This window comes from Lissotriton helveticus, chromosome 12 (assembly GCF_964261635.1).
Source record: "Lissotriton helveticus chromosome 12, aLisHel1.1, whole genome shotgun sequence".
NCBI lineage: Eukaryota > Metazoa > Chordata > Amphibia > Caudata > Salamandridae > Lissotriton > Lissotriton helveticus.
The window spans coordinates 672,009,714-672,030,892 of record NC_136073.1 but is presented as its reverse complement, the minus strand read 5'-3'; the positions used below and the strand labels follow the sequence as shown (position 1 = coordinate 672,030,892).

The following is a 21,179-nucleotide window of genomic DNA, read 5'->3' as shown; positions in this document are numbered from 1 at the left end:
GCTCATAGTGGTAAAGAACATGGAATGCTGTAATGCTCCCACATTCCATGTGAGGTATGCAATAATATAACATGTGGAATGTTGGGGGATGACAGTTAGAAGGAGAATCGGTTGATGGTGGCTGAGTTGCCTATAAAACATATGTCTCTTACCTTCATCTGGGATCCTGTCAATCATGAGGAGAACACCACATTTTGGCGACAAAAAATCGGACCGAGAAACTACGGGTACCTCAACACGTCTTGTTGACTACACAAAATTAGTGACTCTATGACTTCAGTTGAAGTGTTGTCAAAACGAACAAGAGTGTTTGGAAGCAAGAGGAGGATACGGAGCTAAATCCTGGCAGCGGACGATGCGGGGTAGCGGAAACATCTTGGACTGAGCGGCATCTCGTTGTTAGTATTGGCATGTGGGTGTTGTAGGCAAGGAGGGGTTTTGTGAGCCAGGCGTTTGCGCACTCTGTGGCCAGATTCAACATGAACAGGCCTGCACACCATATTCAACAGCGCATGCATTACAATTAATAGCAGAATCAGATCCGCGCCTGGCCAGCAGCAAGCGGAGAATTCTTGACACACGAGCAGTGGAGCGTGCTCGGTCATTCATTAGCCGAAATTACTCTGCAACGTCTTGGAGTTAAATCTGTGATGCGTGCACAGTGGAGCGTGCGCGAGCATTACACCACCCCAAGCTGCTACTCTACCTTTCCAGTTTAGTGAGTGTGCGCACATGGTGGGCATATTCATATAAACTACATAATGACGTGTCTAAAGACTGAAGAGTCTCCGTTGAGAGGCTCATAGAGGTGCCATCTTTGATAGGCAGACAACTGTTATTGTCTTGATTAATATGAAAAAGCAAAAGGCAGTAGACCACAGAAAACTGCTGCACCCTCACTGAACTTACGCAAATGTGTTTAAGGAGATGTGGATCTTATGTGTGCACTCCCTGTAGACACCGTCTGGCTAAAAAGCGCCACCCTGATATAGGGAAAACTAGTCAACATAAAGACCAGAGGTGTACCACATTTGTAATGTTTGTATAAGTAAAAAATATATCCACAAAATTCCAAAGTCCGTAAGAAATCTTCTCTTTAATAATGCTTCTTATATGCACAGCAAAAACCAGCCAACGCAATTCGTCCAAATAAAAATGGACTTCTTTAGGGCACAGTAGTAGTGGACGATTCTTTTGGAAAGTCCAGTTGATAGGGTTATGTTTAGTTCATCCGTATTAGCCATGAACAGTAAGTTTCTCCTACATCCAGTATGTTCCTGAGACCTGGAAGAGTGTTTCGGCTCCCACCAACTGGCACCAATTGAAGTGTTCCACGTGGGACAGACATTCCCTTTTTAGGGCTCGCACTGCGACGTAATTGCGAAGCGATTGTCGCTGTGGAGCCCTATTGTAATCAGTTTAGCTTTCAAGGAGTTCAAGGGGGAGACAAGAGACTGTCACGCGCAGCCTGCCGGAATCGGATCAGGTCGCGCGCATAAACACGCGCTCCGATTCCGGCAGGCTGATCCCCGTCACAATGGAGCGCGCACGTAGACAGACACACACGCGGGCACACACACACACACATGAGCACACACACGCCGCCCCCCCCCCCGCGGGCACACACACACACACACGAGCACACAGAAAGTGCCGATCTTACCTTGTTTTACAAGATTTTATTTTTCCTATTTTGTTGACTACCTCCACATTAAAATACCGGTGACAACCTCTGGCCAAGGTGCAGCAACCCCCGCTTCTGAGCCAGGCACCCGAGGGCCCCCTCGCACACCGTCACCGCCGCTGCAGTCGTGCCTGGCCTGTGCCTCTTTAAGAGCTCAGCAAGGGCGGTGCTGCGCCGGGAGCGAGGAGGAATCACTTCCAGGTCCGGTGGAGCAGCTGTTTGTCAGTGTCTCGCCTGTGTTTACGTTAGTGGTTCCCGGGAATCCCCCGGTCTTCCGGGAAGGGCAACGGGTACGCTGTGGCTTCGTTCCTTCCTGGCTGCGCGTGACGGGTAGACGCACGCGGCGCTCCGCCTCTCCCTGAGAGGCTGCGATGCGCTGACGCCTGTTGCTAGGTCACTTGCCGGTGCACCGCTTCCTGGGTACACGGGGGAGCTGTCCGCACACCGGACCGGGCGGCGGTCGTTGTCACCTACGCAGCGGCAGCGGGGCGACGGGCCCAGGGGGCTGCAGCGCAGAGTCCATGGTAAGTGCCGACAACGAGCTGAGCGAAATGGGGGAGATGAGGGTGCACACGGGGTGCCCGTGTAATACAGCTGGCACGAGATGGGATGGGGGGTCTAATTACGGTCTCTTGTACAAACAGTGCAATTTGTGAACGTGAGTGTTAGGTACTCGTCGTAAACATTGCACCCAACTTAAAAACCCCTATACGCCTTAAGCAAGACCGCTAACAGAAACACATTCTTATGCACGTTGATCGACCTTTGTGTACCCCGTTTTAGTGCCACATCTTTCTTGTTTGGGGGTTACGTCCTCTCCCCTCGAGTGATCGAACTGACGTCACTACGAGGCAGGGTGGGGGTGGAAAGCCTGGCTCATGTTCTACCTCCTATTATGTAACAGAAAGCAAAAACGCCTTGGCGCATATTGTGAAACGACGAGTGCTTATCTGTAAATAGAACTTCCTTTCTGCGGCATTTAATCACATGGGCTACAGCCCCCAGGACGGCCAGCGACATCAAGTGCTTAGTCAAAATAGTTCAAATGGTTCAGTTTATATATGTAGATTGGTTACCAGTAGCATTTATCTCTGTATACATATGGAACATTTTATTAAAAGGATTTAAAAATAAATTAAATAGAAGTCCCAGCTTCTAATTGTTGTTTAATCTTTACTAGTAGGGAAGTGGACATCGAAGGGTTGCAGTCAAAATATCAGTAGAAATAGGAGACCTCTAGATTTCAAGCTAACTCTTACCTATTATTATTTGCACCCGTCGGGACACTGTACAAGTAGTCGTTAATGTCTGCCCAGAGCTTTCAGTGTAGACATTTCTTACCTGAGCACTATACCCATTTGAAAATGGTCGCTCAAGTAATACAAATGCCCACCGACTGAGCAATAATTTCCCCACACTAAACCCTTCTCTCTGTCCGCTGTGTTTTTACCTTTTTCTGCGCTCCTTACTTGATAACCTCCTGTGACTTGTTTCAAATCATTAATTGTTACAATGATTATCAATTTACCAAGGATCTGGTTAAATATATATCTTTTCGACCTGTCTCCATACATGAGAAGCTTTGATCCAAGTTATGGTTCGGACTACCTTGATTTATGCTGACCGTATACTGTGTGGTTTTGTTGGCTGAGGAATGTTTTAATAATGTTGGGGAAATGGGTGTGTGTCGTGGGTGGAAAAGAGTCATTCGTGTAATAGTGAGCGATGCTAGTAGGCATGATATCAGTGTGAACATCCCCAGTCTATGGAGAATTTTTAGGGTCTTCATGATATTAAGAAAAGAGTGAAAATATTAAGGTCGATATCGGAGGATTGCATCATTGCCTTTCCATTTTCATACAAGGTAATGTATAGCTCATATTTCTGGGTATGCCAATACTACACAAAGGTATTATTCCCCCATTGTGGATTTTTTGGGTATTTACACTTAAGAGAAAAAGCATAGTGTAATAGGCCAGAAAGGTTATGGCCATAGTTTGAAAAAATGTAGGTCAACATTTAATGGAGCTTAGTCTTGAGACTGGTAAAACTGTTACTGGTTAAGGTTTCCAGAGTGTACATTAAGGCTTTGTATTTGTGGTAGCAGCGCGTGGTGTTGGATAGGCTAGGGGAAATGGGATCTGAGGTGCTGTTGCATGCATCCTTCAACTCTGCTAAGATACGAAGCCTCATTTGTTTTAGGTTTGGTGACCATAATAAGATCACATAAAAGTATGAAATAGCAGCAGCTTGCAGGGTGGGAGACGGGGGAGTGATTTGGGGTGGTATTGGGGAGACCAGGAGGATTCAGGGAGAAATAGATCAGTCAGTACACAGAGAAATTGCGGTAGTAAGATACCAGTTTGGGTGTAAAAGGTGTGCATCAGTGTCAATGCACATTTGGTTGAAAAGGCAGACTTGTCTTTGGTACATTATCCTCAAGTATACAAAAAAGTGATGGATTGAATGCTTGAATTCATCTCAGTTACTGATAATTACTCAGGAACGCATCCCGCATACCATGCCACTTCAGTTTGGACCCCAGCATATGTAAATCAGTCTTGACCCTCCTCCAATGGGCATAGGCTAGACTGAACCTCCATGCCAGGTTCTTCCTGAACCAGAACATAAGCAGCCTGTGCCTGATATCACCCTTATGATGTCTTGTCAGCCAGGTATAGCCTTGTTCAAGTGGCGCGTATGCACAGGACCCACGTTTGGGCATACCTATTCCTCATAGGGTGTCACACTGAAGTATACAAAAAGTGATGGATGGAATGCTTGAATTAATCTCAGCCATTGGTAATTACTTGGTGGTCGCATCCCAGTCCATTGTTATTTTACACAAAATGCCACCTCAGTTTGGACTCAGGCATATGCAAATCAGTCTTGAATCTGCTCCAGTGGGAATCCAGAGCGATTGCCAGTGGTTAGGTTTACTGCAAGCATTCCTCTCATCACCTCTTGTTTTTTAACTGTCGCCTGCCCAAGATCCGGAAGCAGGCATACCGAACCAGCACCTCCTTACCACTTCTTGTCAGCCAATAGCAACCCCCATGCCCAGCATACACAGAGAACTACACTGCTATGGCACAGCACTACCAACTGCCTGCCTTCCTGCCCCTACACTTTTACCCTGCGGTGCAGCCACAGGACAGTGGCTACATTGCCTGTGTCTGCCCCGCAACACGTTGTTCTTGCCAGGGAGGCTTCCCACAGCCGGGAGCAGTTAATAAATACAGGGACCCAAAGATATGTGTCATCGCAGAATAAGAACAGACGTGGTACAGGTAGGCTTTTTTTTAATTTATTTATTAGTTTTCACTTTTATATAGCGCAAACTTTACCCGGAGCGCTTTAAATCAGCATGCTTATAACAAGCAAGACTAGCACTCTATATTACTGCCAACTTTGCTTATCAAAAGCAACAGCTAACCATTCACAAACAATGTTTATATACCAACTGCAAATTAAAAAAAAAAATTCATGCAAAGCATTGTCATTTACAATGCCAGTAACTCAAACTTTAATGCTGCGAGGCCTATTGCATTGTAAATGCTTGTTTCATATAGTCCCTGAATATAGAACACACATGTACACAGAATTACATCATGGATGAAATGTCCTTTATCTCATGACTCCCCTTTTTCCTCTTTGGCGCACATTTCAGGAATTCCCTCTATGTACTGTTCATGGCTAAGACGCATGAATTTAACATAACCCTATCAAGTTGGACTTTCCAATAGAATCTCCCACTACTTCTGTGCCCTGAAGAAGTCCATTTTCATTTGGCCGAAAGATTTCCTACGGACTTTGGAATCTTGTTGATATATTTTTTACTTATACAAACATTCCAAATGTAGTGCACCTTTGGTGTTTATGTTACAGTCTTGATGTTGGCATCCATGGATAAGTTTAATGTTTAAGACCTGTTGGATATATAAAAGAGAAAAAAAACCTATAAGAAAAAGAAATAGTCATACTCACGCCAATAGGAATATACAAGGAAGGTATTACTACAGAATGGAGTGAAACATGCAGAATATCCCCTCAACACTGTTTTTCTTGTCCTCACCTAGTGAACCTATATTATAATGGGTCAAATGGAAGAAAGTCTTTGGAAATTATTCACATGTTTGTGGAACAAATCTCAGAGCAAAAGGAATCATGCTCTTTTAATATATGTCTAGGAGCTGAAGAGCAGTTTTTGTTGGAAAAATGTACCTGAGTTATCTACAACCGAGAGGAAAGACTTAAATAAGTATGTGATCGCCATTGGCAAGCTTGACTTACATTACTTACCCAGAGTGAGTACAATACTCGAAAGATATCACTTCAGATTCCGGAGTCAAGGGAAAGATGAATCTGTGGAAGAGTATGTAACCAGTGTTTGGAATTTAGTGTCAACCTGTAAATGTGGGGGATCTGTAGAGAAAAGGATCAGAGATCAATTTAGTTTGCATTGCAATAGTGTGAACATTTAAGAGGAGCTATGAATGAAGGATGAACCTCTGTTAGAAGAAGTACTGTTGGTAGTAAAACGTGTGGAACACTTGTTAAAATGCATAGATGAACTTTGTCATCAAAAACGGCTCTAATATAGTAAAGGAGGACTCATCTGAAGTGTGGGTGTTGAAAATGAAGTTTTTTCAAAGGAAGGGTAACATTGAAGTTAAAGGGACAAAGAAGGGTGATGTTGAGTTAGATGGAACTTGTTTTAGGTGTGGGTTTGCCACAAGGCAAACGATAGGTCATGTCCAGCTTGGTCCCAAACTTGCAATATGTATGGTAGTAGGGCCCATTTCAGTTAGCGCTGCAGGAGCTAGAACAAGCAATCATCCAAGAAAGAATAAGGTTCATGACGTATGTCAAGAAGTTGTCCTGCGGGTGAAGAGGGTGAGGAAAAGTTATCCAACTGAGGTTGTTGTAATAGATGGAGTTCCCATGAAGTTTGACTCATGCTCACAGATTATGATAATTTCTAAGTGCACATTTGACAAATATTTTCCAGAAAAGAACTGGTAGAGCTAGATATCAATACTGGGGGGCATTGTGGATCAGTAATAAAGATGTTAGGTTATTTTGAAGCACAATTTGAAGTGATAAACAAAAGTACATGTGGGAAGGTTTATGTGTCTTGTGAAGGGGATGACTTCATCAAGGAAGCCTAGGTGTAACCTTAACTCCCAGTCAAGATCCTCAGGTCCAAGTTGAGGAAGTCATGTCAGAGGACAACAAGTTTATTAAAGAATTCAAAAGTTTATTTCAGAGTACACATGGGAGATTAGTTGGATACAAACACAGAATATAATTGAGGAAGAAAGCAACACCTGTAGTAGAGAAGGTAAGACGGATACCACTACATTTACAGGAGGCCGTAACAAAGGAAGTAAAGAATTTGTGTGAAGCAGAAATAATTGAACCGATGGAAGCCGCTGAGTGCCTGGCTCCCATTATGATTGAACAAAAGAGTAATGGGGACATTCACCTCTGTGTTGACCTGTATGAACTCAACAAAGAGGTGATTGTAGACAAATTCCCTTTACTGAATATTGAGGAGATGATTTCTACATTTTCTGAGGCAGATGTTTTTACAAAACTAGACTTAGTATCAGCGTATCATCGAACTTGATGAATCTTCACAAGGTCTCACAGCCTTTGTAACACAGATGGGGTTATACCGGTTCAGCAGAATGCCTTTTGGGTTGATATCCTCAGTAGCTGTGTTTCAGAGGGTTATGTCGATGATTCTGAGGGACATTCCTGGGGTCAAGTGGTACCAGGATGACATATTGTTTTTTGGATCATCAACGAAGAAACATGATGAGAGAGTGCAGGAAGTTCTCATGAGATAACAAGATGCAGGTGTGACTCTAAAAGCTGACAAGTGTGTTTTTGGAATCAATGAGGTGAGCTATCTCAGATATATTATCTCAAGGGATGGTATTCCTCCACGTAAAGATCTTATAGACTCTATAATGTCATTTAAAGAACCTACATCTAAAAGAAGAATTGTCATATGTTTTTGGTATGGATAAATACTCTACCAAGTTTGTGAAGAATCTTGCAGGTAACACACACAAAATCAGGACATTATTCAAGATGAAGACAGAATTTCTCATGGAGGAAATTAATGTTTAAATGGATTTGAGTGGGTCAAAGAGAAATTGAATCATGCTCCATCGTTACATGCATTTGATCCCAAATATGAAACCAAAGTAGTCAGTGATGCAAGTTCCAAAGGATTGGGGGTTCTTCGCATTCAAGTAAAACATGGCAAGGAGAATCTTATTGCACATGTGTCTAGAGCATTAGGAGAAACTGCATGCAATGATTCTTTTATTGAAAGAGAGGCATTGTTTTTTTGGGGCTCTCAACACATTTAAACAATTTTTGTGGGGCATGAATTTGCATTTCAAACAGACCACATACCATTGGTGGAAGTATTTATGTGTAAGGGTTTGGACTGCATTTCATCTCATATTTGAAGATGTATTGTGGGTCTACAGGAATTCTGTTTTACTGTACAATACATCCATGGGGCTAGTACTTTCTCTGCTGATTGTCTATCAAGACTAGTTGATGTGAGTAGTCCCTGTGTGGTGGGGGTGAAGATACTGTGGAGAAAGTTGTTAGTGTGTGTTAGGTCACTCAAGGAAGTATTAAAGAAAATAAATGGTTACAGGAGTTGTAGAGAGATGAAGACTTACTATCTGAAGGGAAGCTTAATGAGAGAGAGTTGAAGAAGTGTGGAGGAAGTTGGTGGATGCTACGACAAGAATTATCAATTGACAATGGATTTCTTTTGAGAGGAACAAGATTAATAGCACCTCAGTGCTTGCATCAAAGGTTATTACAATTGACACACAAGAGACACCTTGGGTCTGTAAAAACAAAAGGGAGACTTCACCAAGATTTCTGGTGGCCAGCGCTTGAGCATGATGTTGAATGCATGGTCAGAGAGTATGTCAAGTGTGTAGCGTGTGACAAAGGGCTGAGAACTCATAATGCTCCCAAGGTGTGCAGGAAGTTACCATCATATCCCTGAGAAGAGGTTATCTATAGATATTCTTGGATCCATGAGAGGAGAACATGCTACTCCATATTTCTTGGTGCTTACGGATCTTTATTCAAGATGTGTACATGATATTTCAACTGCAGCAGTGATAAGATTTTTTGGAAATGTTTTTAAACGAGAGAGTTATCCCTGATCTTTTCTCACTGACAAAGAAGTGCAGTTTTGTTGAAGAGAAAAGGAAAAATATTTAGAAGAGCGTGGGCTAGAGCACAAGACATCAACTTTGTACCACCCTAAAACCAATGGTGCCGTTGAACGGGTGCTAAAGACACTAAAAGAAGGTATACAGTTAGCCAGAGAGAATGGTTTATATTGGAAATGTGAATTGTCAAAAATGATTGCTGGATGTCCCATATCTCTGCATGGCACCAGTGACATATCCCCTGTTGAACTGCTTAAAAATAGAACTCCATCTACTAAAGTGTGTCCAGGGTCTATATCTTGGGGCAAAGGTTGTGTAGGTGATGTCCCTACTGCACGGAGAGGTAAATAACAATAGCTCCAAATGAAGAGAAAAGAAAGATATAGTGAACAAAAGAAAGTACAGAATGTTGTGGTTAATGTGGGTGATTATGGAAAAGTACAAGCACCGAAAGGATGTGCTGAGTAGTCCAGGTTTACAAAGAAACTAGAGGTTGACAAAACATTTAATAATGCTGTAAAAACACATTATGGTAGGATTTGGAATAAAAACAGATTAGCCGTTCTTTATCGGAGTCTGGTTAATAAGGAAGGGTGTTTTGCTGGAGATCGGGTTGAGGTGGTGGAGGAGGGTTCCAGACTCACCAAAATTCCCGATTCCAGCAGCCTTTCAGTAGTTGTTCCTGGTGCAAGAAGGAGTAGTAGAATCACTAAAAAAACATCATATTTGCATAATTATAGTATGCAAGGATTTGAATGTATTTTTTTGTTGATTACTTGTATTATAAGCATTATGCATCTATAATTACAATTTTCGAAAAACCTGTAACGTGATTTAATTGTGACATTAGTGTATATATTAGTCTACTCGTTCCTATTAGTTCTATGCTCTTAAAGTTACCCTTCTTTCGGCTTAGTTTGTAACATGTTTGAGTTGCTGTTGTATTATGGGAGGGAGATGTATGGTATTGGTCACAGTAGTAAAGAACATGGAATGCTGTATTGCGCCCACATTCCATGTGAGGGATGCAATGGTATAACATGTGGAATGTTGAGGGGATGACCGTTAGAAGAAGAATCAGTTGATAGTGGCTAAGGTGCTTATAGTATCCTGTCATTCATGAGGAGAACTCAACAGTTAGCTTAAGTATTACTCTCATAGACCCTACAATAAGTAAACCTAATTGGTTTCAGAAGAAAAACATATTATTGGATGCCAGGCAGCAGTGCTTACTTTATAAAACAATAAATGTCGGTGCACAAAGCTCTGCTCACAAGCCCACAGCTGGTGCAGTTAAATGTTGACATGCTGACTACTAATGCTTTGCAGTCATTAATGTACGTTATTCGTCTTTAATCCACAATCAGCCACTGATTGGCCCTTTATTTCACTCCAGAAGGTACCTGCTTTCTCCCTTTATGAGGGGCTTTTCCTCGTCTTCCTCCTTCTTTCCCATTTGTGTGCTCTTCCCTCTCATGCTTTCAGTACATTTCTGATGAGGGAAAATATGTGCTGGGGCCCACAGAAGGAGTGCGAGTGGTCCCCTCCGGCTAAAATTAAGCACTGCCTAACAGTAGCACGCAATAGCTGTCTGATGGGTCCTTTCGTATGAGAAGCATTTAAACTTGAATCCTTGACTGGAATTAGTTGTGGCTAGGGAGATTAAACAGATTTTTTACACTGAGAGTTTTCAAGTGCAAAGTACTCACCTCATTGGTGAGCCTTTGTATTCTACCTCTTAAGGGGTAAAAAGGGTAGGTACAGTTCAGAGAGAGTAACTGACATGTGGAGAAGGAAACGCTGGAATGTGAACCTTCCCAGCTTCCCAAAGTCAAGGAATATATTCAATTATTTAAGCGTCATTATAAGTGTGAGTACGCTGCTGGGAAATTCTTAGGAGGTTTCTACCTTGTACAACTAGGAATGTTGGATCAGATATTTCCATTAGACCAATGGATGGGTTAGCAAAAAAGAGGCAGAATTCCTGGTGACCACAGACCCTGTAACACCGTATTTTTACATCCTACCAAAGATACATAAGGGCATCACCCCTGTCCCAGGACGACCCATTGTGTCTGGTATTGGTTCTATCTTAGAACCCCTCTCCCAGTTCTGCGATGCTTTCCTGCAACCCTTGGTTAAACGCATTCCATCCTACCTTCAGGACACTAGAGATGTGCTTCGCCTCATTAACGATATGGATGGGAGAGAGGACATCGATCTTCTCCTGACACTTGACGTGGAAGCACTTTACACGAACATCCCCCAACAAGCAACACTGGAGTCCGTGGAAACACTCCTCCGACAAGAGGAGTGGGTCTCACCAACACCGATTTCCCTCATTATGGAGTTGGCTCATTTGGCACTAACTGAAAACTTTTTCAAGTATGAGTCGTCCCTGTACCATCAGATACGCGGTACATCTATGGGCTCGACCTTTGCGCCGAGCCTAGCCTGCATATACATGGCATCGTTCGAGGAAAGGTGCATCTACCCCCCGGATCGAAACCCATTCCGTGAGAACATCACCTGCTGGCGTCGTTACATCGACGACATTCTGGTATTCTGGAAAGGTGACCGGATGACCTGTGAGAGGTTTTGTGTTTGGATTAACCAACAGGACCCGTTCCTCAAATTTACGGGCACCGTGTCAAGTGAAAATATCCCTTATCTTGACCTCACCATTGTGCTGGAACCCACGACAATAAGCACCACCCTCTACAAGAAAGAGACGGACAGGAACAGCCTGCTACCATATAGCAGCCACCATACTAAGTCCCTGAGGGATAACCTACCATTTGGTCAGTTTCTCCGCCTTCGGAGAAACTGTAGTTCTACTGATGACTATAAACGACAGGCACGCTCCCTCCAAACCAAACTCCTGGACCGGGGTTACCCCACGCGCCTCCTGAAAGATTCTACTAAAAGAGCTCTCAATAACAATAGAGAGGCCCTTCTCGAGGTGCACCCTAAGGTACCAGACGATAAGATCACTTGTGTGACCTCATTCACCAGGAACTCAATATTTATCAAAAAAACTGTCAATGCCCATTGGGGTATCCTGAACTCTGCAGGACTGGAGATGCCACGTCCACGTTTCGCCTTTAAGAGGACGGCAAACCTCAAAGATACTCTTGTACATACACGCCCCAAGAAGACTACTGTTCAAACTACCAAGACTTTGTGGGATCTCCCGCCTGTAACTGGACACTATCGGTGTGGCACATGCGTAGTATGTCCACAGACCATCCAGGGCAAGTCCATTACCCTGAACAACAATTTCACATGGACTTACAGCAAGCATACGAACTGCAACAGCTCTAGGTGCATATATGTCCTAATTTGCCCTTGCAACTGTCTATATATAGGGATGACCATGCGCCCTGTCAAGCAAAGGATAATGGAACATAACAGTAACATTCGTTGTCACAAATCTCACACCAAACTGTATGACCATTGCAAGGATAAGGAACACCCCCCTGAGAGCATTCGATGGACTGTGATTGAATCCCTACCACACCTTAATCAACAAGCACTCTTCATGCATGAACAAAGATGGATACATCGCTTGCAGTGTGATACGTTGGGTTTAAATGACGGGGTGCCCTGGACGACTCTCGCCAGATAGTCATGACTCTGGACACATTGTCCACGGTTATTTCCATAACTGTGCATCCGTTTGACTTTAACACATCTAACTCCGTTCCAAGATGGCGCTCACACTAACGCGCCCGAGGTGTGCAGTTCTTCACCGTCTTCCTTGTCAGCTAGGCTTTCCGTCGCTAAGCAACGTGACGGACACACCCTGTCTGTGCGCGCGCTACCTCCCTCTTTTAAACCCGGAAACGTTCTGTTCAACCATGCCGGCTGTCCAGACCTTGGTTTCCTGTGGGAGGGGTAGGTGCAGAGCAGCTTGCCTGCAGCGACGCTAGAGGTAAGGTGTGGGGCGGGTTCGTTACCGGCTGGTTGTTTTGACGGTTTGCCGACCTCTCAGTATATCCGTAGCAACCTTGATCGGTGTTCATATCCTTCCCCACTGGGCACCTGCCCCGTTGTCTTCTTCCTTCGTAGGGCTCCCTCATCTCGCTGCTGGCCCCACTTGGACGGCCCGTGAGGTTTCAAGAAGGAAACATTAGGGGTAAGTGCGCCGATTGGTGCACAGAACAATTATTCCCCACAGAGTGTCAAACTACGTTCGTCTTCGGTTTTCACTGTGTGGCTCTCTCATTTAAGTATAAAGAGTCGAACCTCTCACGGTTGGCTGACCAGTGTCACCCACCACCGCATCTCCTCGAGGGGTTTGATTGCACACGCGCCTGGTCACTAGATACAGGCGGCAGTGTTCATTTGACGACATGGTTCAATGTAAAAGCAGCACGCAAACCACTGTTTAGTGCGAGCACCTTCCACGCACTGATCAGAATCAAGTGGATTCTGTTTCTCTCTCTCTCCCGCACGGTAAATACTTGATGCTTCTAATATCTAGGCAAAGCCATTCACTGGGCACGCATGTTTGGGATAGCATGCACACAAACACAGAAAATAAGTCACCAGTAACTTACAGTAAAGGAGTCATTATCTGTGTTTATACTTTTGTTTCTCTTTTCTTTTTCAGTTCCAGAAGGTCCCCTCAGTGGAACCATTATGATACGACACTACCTCAGGTCGTATACTGGTGTCCTGACAAATTTTTAAAGGAACCAAGTAATTTATGAGCACCCAGGTCCTGATGAATCGCCCTTAGGGCGTGAAACATGTTGACCACTTCTTGCACATAAAGGGTTGAATAAGGGTTGGTTCCATTACTTGCCACCCCTCAGTACCCCTTTTCTTTTTATTGAAGCAGGGAGCCTGACCAATAAAACATTCACCAACAGGACTCCCCTGACTTCTTTTAACTTCACTACCACGCTCACGATTACACTCCCTTAGGCCCCTCACACGCACACACCCGCTGGCCCAGAATTAAAGATCTCCACCAAAAGTGCAGCTTTCACCGCTGCCCGACGGGCATTGCACCGCCAGCCTGCCGAAGGAGCAGGGTACCGATGATGAGGCTGGACAACTATCGACTGGGGCTACAGCTGTGGTCCTGTCGATAGCCTGTGTGAGGTACCTTTTCATTCTGGAATATGGGTCTACACTGCACACTTGAGACCCTTTCTTCACCCCTTGTCTAGATATCACGAGAGAGAATTATAGGTTGAGCCAAATTTCTTGAGCTCTCCCGGGGGAACTCTGTACACCATTTGTTGTTGATTGTTGTTAGGACAAGTACATTGGACCCCCTTAAAAATTGTCCTACCTCCTTTCCCCCTTTTTTGATATCATCATCTTATTAGGTCACATCCCAAAATGTCCATTCACTGGGGATCACTAAAGACCTGCATAATAAACATTAATTAGGTGAGTCGCATTTTGCGACCTTCGGTGATAAATAGGTATGGTGGACTGCAATGCCTATTCAACCTCTATCCCTGCATTTGTTTTCCCAAACATAAAACATTTTTTAAAGCTAGCCATATCAAATAAATGGGAAAAATTCCTTTTAAAAATTCTTCTGATCTGGGAATCACACTCAAATTCACAAAAAGGGATAGATGGACTGCTTGAATTTATCTCAATCACTGGTAATTACTCGGGCCGCACACCAGTGCATCATTATTTTTCACACCAGGCCACATCATTGTGGTCCAAGCCATATGCAAATCAGTTTTGACCCTTCTCCAGAAGGAACAGTCCAGCCGGGACTGACAGACCAGGTCCTTTCTGAACAGGAAAACAAGTAACCCAGGACCGGTTTCGCCCTGATTGTAGCTTGCACTGCGAGCACGGGTCATGTAATGTAATGTAAGTTGAAACTTATATAGCGCATAAATCACCCGAAGGTCTCAGAGCGCTAGCAGGTCCAATGACAGAGACGTCAAGCAGAGATTAATACAGCCAGGTTTTCAATTTTTTCCGGAATCTCAAATGGTTAAGTTCGGTCCTAAGACAGAGCGGGAGGGCATTCCAAGCCTCTGAAGCAGTTTTACAGAAGGCTCTATCGCCATTTCTGACGGTACGGACTTTGGGAACTATTAAAAGTTGTTTGTTCGATGATCTGAGCGTTCGAGCCTTGTTCTGAAATTTGAGTTTGTTACTCAGATATGATGGTCCTAGTCCATTGATACTTTTGTGAACCAAGCAGCATAGTTTAAATTGTATGCGCTGTTTAATAGGAAGCCAGTGCAGGGTATTTAAGCACGGCGAGGAAGGTGTGCGGGAAGGAAGATTAAGCACCAATCTAGCCGCCGTATTCTGTACCACCTGAAGTTTTGCCAGAAGGTTTTCATTAATGGAGGCTAGCAGGGCATTGCCGTAGTCAATCTGACTAACGATAAGACCTTGAACTAGTGGCATTCGGGATGATAGAGGAATCCAATGAAATATTTTCTTTAGGCTGCGCATTATTCCAAAGCAGGTGCCAGTTACTTTGTTAACGTGTTCAGCATGGATAACTTATTGTCCACAATCACCCCTAAGTTCCTGACTGATGTCTTAGGAGCAGGACAAGTGCCCAAAGTAGTTGGCCACCATTCATCTGACCAAATTCTATCGGCCTTTCCAAAGAGTACAATCTCGGTTTTACTGGTGTTCAACATTAGAACATTTCTAGTCATCCAATCATGTACTGCAATCATACATTTTTGAAACCTCAATTTGGTCTCACTAGGATCTGGACCAATGGTTACAAAGAGCTGAGTATCGTCAGCGTATGATACCGTACCAAATCCAAAGGCTTGGATAACTTTGGCCAGAGGGGATACATTTAAATTAAAGAGCGTAGGGCTCAGTATAGAGCCCTGAGGTACGCCTTTATCATTCCCTTGGTAGTCCGAGAGATGCTTTCCCACTTGGACCCTGGAGCGCCTGTTTGACAAATAGCTCTTAAGCCAGAGTAATGTGCGGCCTCCGACACCTATCTCAGCCAGTCGTTGTATCAATATATGATGCGAGATGGTGTCGAAGGCCGCCGACAAATCTAGCAGGACCAGTATAGCGGACTGTCCTGCGTCCAAAGACATCTTGGCTTTGTCTACTATGTCAAGCAGGGCAGTCTCAGTACTGTGGGCTACCCTAAAGCCGGACTGAGTAGGATCCAAAAGCTTGTTTTTCTCCAGGTAAGTGCCTAGTTGTTTATTTACCAAGACTTCTATTATTTTACCAAATAGTGGCAGGAGGGAAATGGGACGATAATTTGAAAGTTGTTTTGCATCGGCTGAAGGCTTTTTCAAGATCGGTCTAATTATCGCCTCCTTCCAGTGCAGAGGAACCCAGGCGTGGGACAGAGAGAGGTTCAGGATTTTTGTTAGCACAGGGATGAGGGCCGGAGCAATTTTTGGAGGATCTGGGAGGATGCTGGGTCGCTCGGGGAACCTGACTTTATCTTGTGTAAGGCTGAGTCTACGTCCGTTTCTGAGCAGGGTAGAAATTCTCATGTGCCCGCTTTACCACTGGAAGCAAGCTGCATCTGACTGAAGAACCCTGGATGGGGTAAACCGGTTGTGGTTGACTTGGCAATTCAAACTGGACTGGTCCTATTACAGCAGGATCAAGGCAGATTTGCATATGGCTGGGTCTAATCTAAGGTGGTATTGTGGTTAAAGAAATTATAAACTGGGATGCAGCCCAAGTAATTACCAGTGGCTGAGTTTAATTCAAGCAGTCCTCCCATCTCTTTTTTGTTTATTTCAGTGACACTCTCAGTGTGATATGTATTCCAGACATGGAACCAGTGCTCACTTAGCGAATGGAAGCACTTAGGGTAACTTGTAAAGAATGTTTGCAGTACGGAAATAGTAATAAAGTTGAAATGCAATACAATAAGAATTCTAACCCAAACTAGAAAAATAGAATACAATGTAAAAAATAAAATGACACCAAAATGACAAAAATCCAATAAGGTGAACTGGAGATATTAATTGGTAAGGTTTTAAGTAGGAATAGTGCAAATAACCATAAAGTGCCATTGATAATCGATGGTCGCGGTAGTCTGGGACCTAGGCACAATTGAACACTGACCGCGATACAGCGTGGGTCAGATACAACAATCAGGTTTGTCTGAGTCAAAGATTTTACCTTATGACTTTAGTACTTTAATTCAGAATCCACTACGTACACTCTTAAAGCAACCCAGGCCTCAGGGAAGCACTGAGAGACTCCCAGGGTGTAAGACAGAGTTTAAAACATATGGGTCCAGTCCAGGTCCAGTTGCCACTGGTCAGCTGGGCAGTTGCAGGAAAAAGCCTTGTGTAGCTTGCTGTGCCCCTGTAGCTTTAACAGCATGTGAACCCTATGACTAATGGGGTCTAACACTTTGTCCTTTGAGAGCAGACCCAGTACCTCAGATCTCTTCCCAGGTCACATGCGGCAGGTTCAGACCACTTAGGGTCTTCATTAGGTCCAAAAGTGTTCTGAAGTGGGTGTCTGGAGAGTACACATTTATGGCTGGTATGCACTAGAGGGTGGGGAATAAGTCCTGCGTACGCCTTAACCAATGGCATAAAAGTTCTAACACTACCCACTTTGAGTGTTTTGAAGGAGGTAAAGGTCTTCAACCTTACTAAACTTGGGCTCTGATGGCTGGGGTGTTGTATTGTGGTAAACCTAGTGTCCTCCCACATCAAACACTAAAATGCAGTTTCTTGGCAGTCACTGTCCCCACAATAAACCCAGAGAATGAAATGTAGTAGAACAAAGCAAGTCCTTTCACAACCAGGCAGTGACTACACACGAATTGCTCTGGCAGCCTGTTTCCCTTTCTTTCAAGTGTGCCCCTAGTGTTATCTGTAAATCCGGCAAACCCGTCAAGCAGGATTTGACATCCAAGCAGAATTTGACACTATAATATCAGAAAGAATGCTCACAGCCCCATCCTGTATATTTTGTCATGTTCAGTGGTGTTATCTCTGTCCATTCAGGCTAGTCTATTGTTTGCTTCTGGGAAGCACTTCACAGTTTTTCACATGGATTTAAATCTGTACATTTGTTTTTTACATAGGACAGCTAGGTCATCAACAGTAAGAAATAACGTTTGGGTTCTAGTGACTATAAGGACATGTTATTAAGTTTCTACATGTCCTACTTTTAACTACCATGCATCCTCCCTTGTGAACTACAAGGCCTACATTGGAGTGATTTATTAATATTTGAAAGGGAGGTTTTGACCCATCAAAAGGGTTTATTTTGACAGGTCGAATTGGAATATTTAAACTGCCATCGTCAGGCTACAGTGGTAGGCCTGAAGCCATATTTTACACTGCCACTGTAGTAAAAGGCACAATAGTTACTGAAGTCCACTAGTGGCATTTAACTTACAGGCCCTGGGTACATTATATACCATATACAGGGGACTTATATGTAAGTTAAATATACTAATTAGCAGTATACCAATTTAATCATATTGAAAATAGGAGCACAGCCACTTTAGCAGTGGTTAGCAGGAGTAAAGTGTGCAGAGTTCTACAGCCAGCAAAACAGTCAAGGCAAAAATCTGGGGCTATGCTACCTAATGGATGGTCATTCCTACACAATGTGTTTTAAGTTGGACTGGTGATGGAAACTCCATGTCTGTTGGAGCATGTGGCACTCAAATGATTTACAGTAGACATGCTTAAGGCCTTTTGAGCAAGGGTGTCACTGCTGATCCATGAGGGTCAGATAAAGGCCAAATTGTCAGAATAATCAGAGACTATGTAAATGATTAATGTTTAGGTTCAGTGTATGGAATGGTAGTTGGTATGAGTATAATATAATCAAACAGTGTAAAATGTTGGTACCGACCCACCAGGGAAGGTGAGTCAGTCCATACAATGCTGATGGTGCTAAAGAATGGGGTGACTGACCTGGTGAGGGCTGGGATCTGAAAATTGTGTTTCAACTAAGAAAGGAATGTTGTAAAATTCTGAATTCATACCCTTTCCCTTTCTGCCTTGTTTATCACTCTAGGTCTTGGGATGACTTCCATACTTGTGCAACAGCAGTGCTCGCCAACTGCCCTGAGGAAGCTGCCAATATCTGGGAGTCGCTCCGACAGGAATCACGAAAAATCCAGTACCAGGGGAACCTGCATGACCTGTGCAGTGCCAGAAATCGGCCATCCAACAGCATGAGAGGGGCAGACAGCGCTGAGACAAATAAGGAAACCCTGCGGGGCTCAGCTCCCTTCCTGCAATACCAGGGCTTCCTGACAATGCTGTCTGTGGCTGTGCTTCTGATGATATCTATCTAGCCCGTCCACCACAAGGAGAGAGTCACTGGAATCTGTTGACGTCCGTTATGTCTTGACAGGACACTCACTGGTACAAGGCAGGCTTATGTTTCAGGGAAACAAGACTTCGCTAAAGGAGAGTTCTTGTAGCATTCCACCACACATTTCAGTTTAGCTGCCTAATTAGGGGCATAGACTACACATTTCATCAGATTAGTCTGTTTTTCTCTGATGCCCATTTGGCCATGGTTATCCTGTTGCATAAGTATCCTGCTGCCGAACATCTCTGGGGGTACTTGGAAGAATGGTATTGGGCCTGGGCACTTTTATTGATCCTGTACACACTTGTGTATTTCTTCACTATGGAGCTCTGCTACTAATAGAGGCTCATTTTTACCATAGGGAATCTACACTTTACTACCTATAAGGGAACTGTGCTTAGTAAATCATTGCATTTTTCATAAAACATAAACATCCCTCAGCTTAGTGCAGCTATTCCTTGCCTGCACATGCATTCACTGCCTCCATAGACACTTTCCAGACTTACAAAATAGGATTTTAGCTATGAATGTTCATTCCTCAGAGTCTCTCAGTCTTGGGTTATGATCATCTCTGTCTCTTACTAGCTCCCTTGTAACCTCTGTTACCTAGGTCCATGCAATTCGCTCATCACCAAGTAGCTGAAAGTCAACCTCCCTTGATCCGTTATGACATCCCCCCCAATCTAACTTCCAGGGGACTCTGAGGCAATTCCGGTAACCTGATATTGCAGACACTGTCATGGTAGCCTCTTTGGTACCCGATTTAGCCAAGATTCACACTATCAGTGAAGTACACTGCGTTTCGGGGACAAGGCCACCACATATATTTCCCTGCAGTTATTCACGCTTGCAGTCATTATCATCATTTATCAGGGTTGTCTATAAAAGGAAAGTTCCTACTGCTTAAATATACTGGCCTCCCCCCAGCGATTCTTTTCCATTTATAATTTATTATGTTTTATTTAGTTTTAAATCTTCTTACAGTACAAGTCTAGCACTGTGGTGAACGAAGGGTTATATGTTGAAAAATCAACTTCAGAAACATCGTTGTAATATATTGTGGCTAAAATATTGCCAAGGTAAATGCACATAGGTAAGTATAGATTTACTATTCTTAACTCATCTACTTACCTTGACTGTATATATTGGTAAGATAGATATGTGAGTTTGAGTAAAGTAAGCCTATCCATACCTACACATACTTACCTTTTTGATATTTTGTCTTTCCCCGTGAGGGCCGCCCCATACTTCGTAATAGGGCGCATTGTCATTGTTTGCGCCAGGCGCACCTTTTAATAGGTGCGCCCGGTGCAAATAATGACAATGCGTAATACGGCCCCTAAAAGTCTAGCGTAGGGAAGAATGAGTTGAATTGGGGCTAAATGGGTACTTATTCGAAGAATCCCTTAAGAGGATTCTAGGAAAATTTAGGTGACCCCTTCCCAAAATGTGCTTTGCTAACATCGATGTGTAGAAGCACAAAAGTGTGGATTGCACACTTGCATTACATGGCACAACCATATACTTTACACATTTAATGTTTTGCAACAAAGCTGCTTCTTGAACTCTCTCTTAGAAAATAAGTAGAATACGAAAAATCGGAATACTTGAAAAAAGCAAGAACTTAGGCCGAAATAAAAACCGCATGACATTAACACCAAAGAACTATTCAACACCAGAGCAAAAAAGCCAGAACAGAAGATAGATATAAAATAAAGAAAAATGACGAGATTCAGTCTTAGACGAGCTTGCCATGCAAAGAAGCCATCCAGTCTTCGATACAACTGAAAGAACAGGCTCAGTTATTTGTGGTCTTGTTTGGCCAAACCATCACACCTTAGAAACCCCCCAAAGTAGGTGTATTTCACAAATCTCTCCTGCTGTCTGCCCTTGTACTCACATATAGTTTAATTCCAAAATACACTCCGAGCCATTCACAGGCAGTCTTTTGACACCACGGTCCTCAGTGCAGAAAAATATCT

The 21,179-nt window shown here is 43.6% G+C and overlaps 1 protein-coding gene across 1 annotated transcript in view; it reads left to right on the top strand.

Moving 5' to 3' along the window:
- The window catches only part of NRN1L (neuritin 1 like), a 164,096-nt gene extending 144,712 nt beyond the window's left edge, over positions 1–19,384 (top strand). Inside the window, exon 3 of the mRNA XM_078668860.1 lies at positions 18,895–19,384. Within this exon, the coding sequence (XP_078524986.1) occupies positions 18,895–19,177 (283 nt within the window). The 3' untranslated portion in view covers positions 19,178–19,384. The remainder of the gene's footprint in view (positions 1–18,894) is intronic.
- Positions 19,385–21,179: the final 1,795 nt, after the last annotated feature.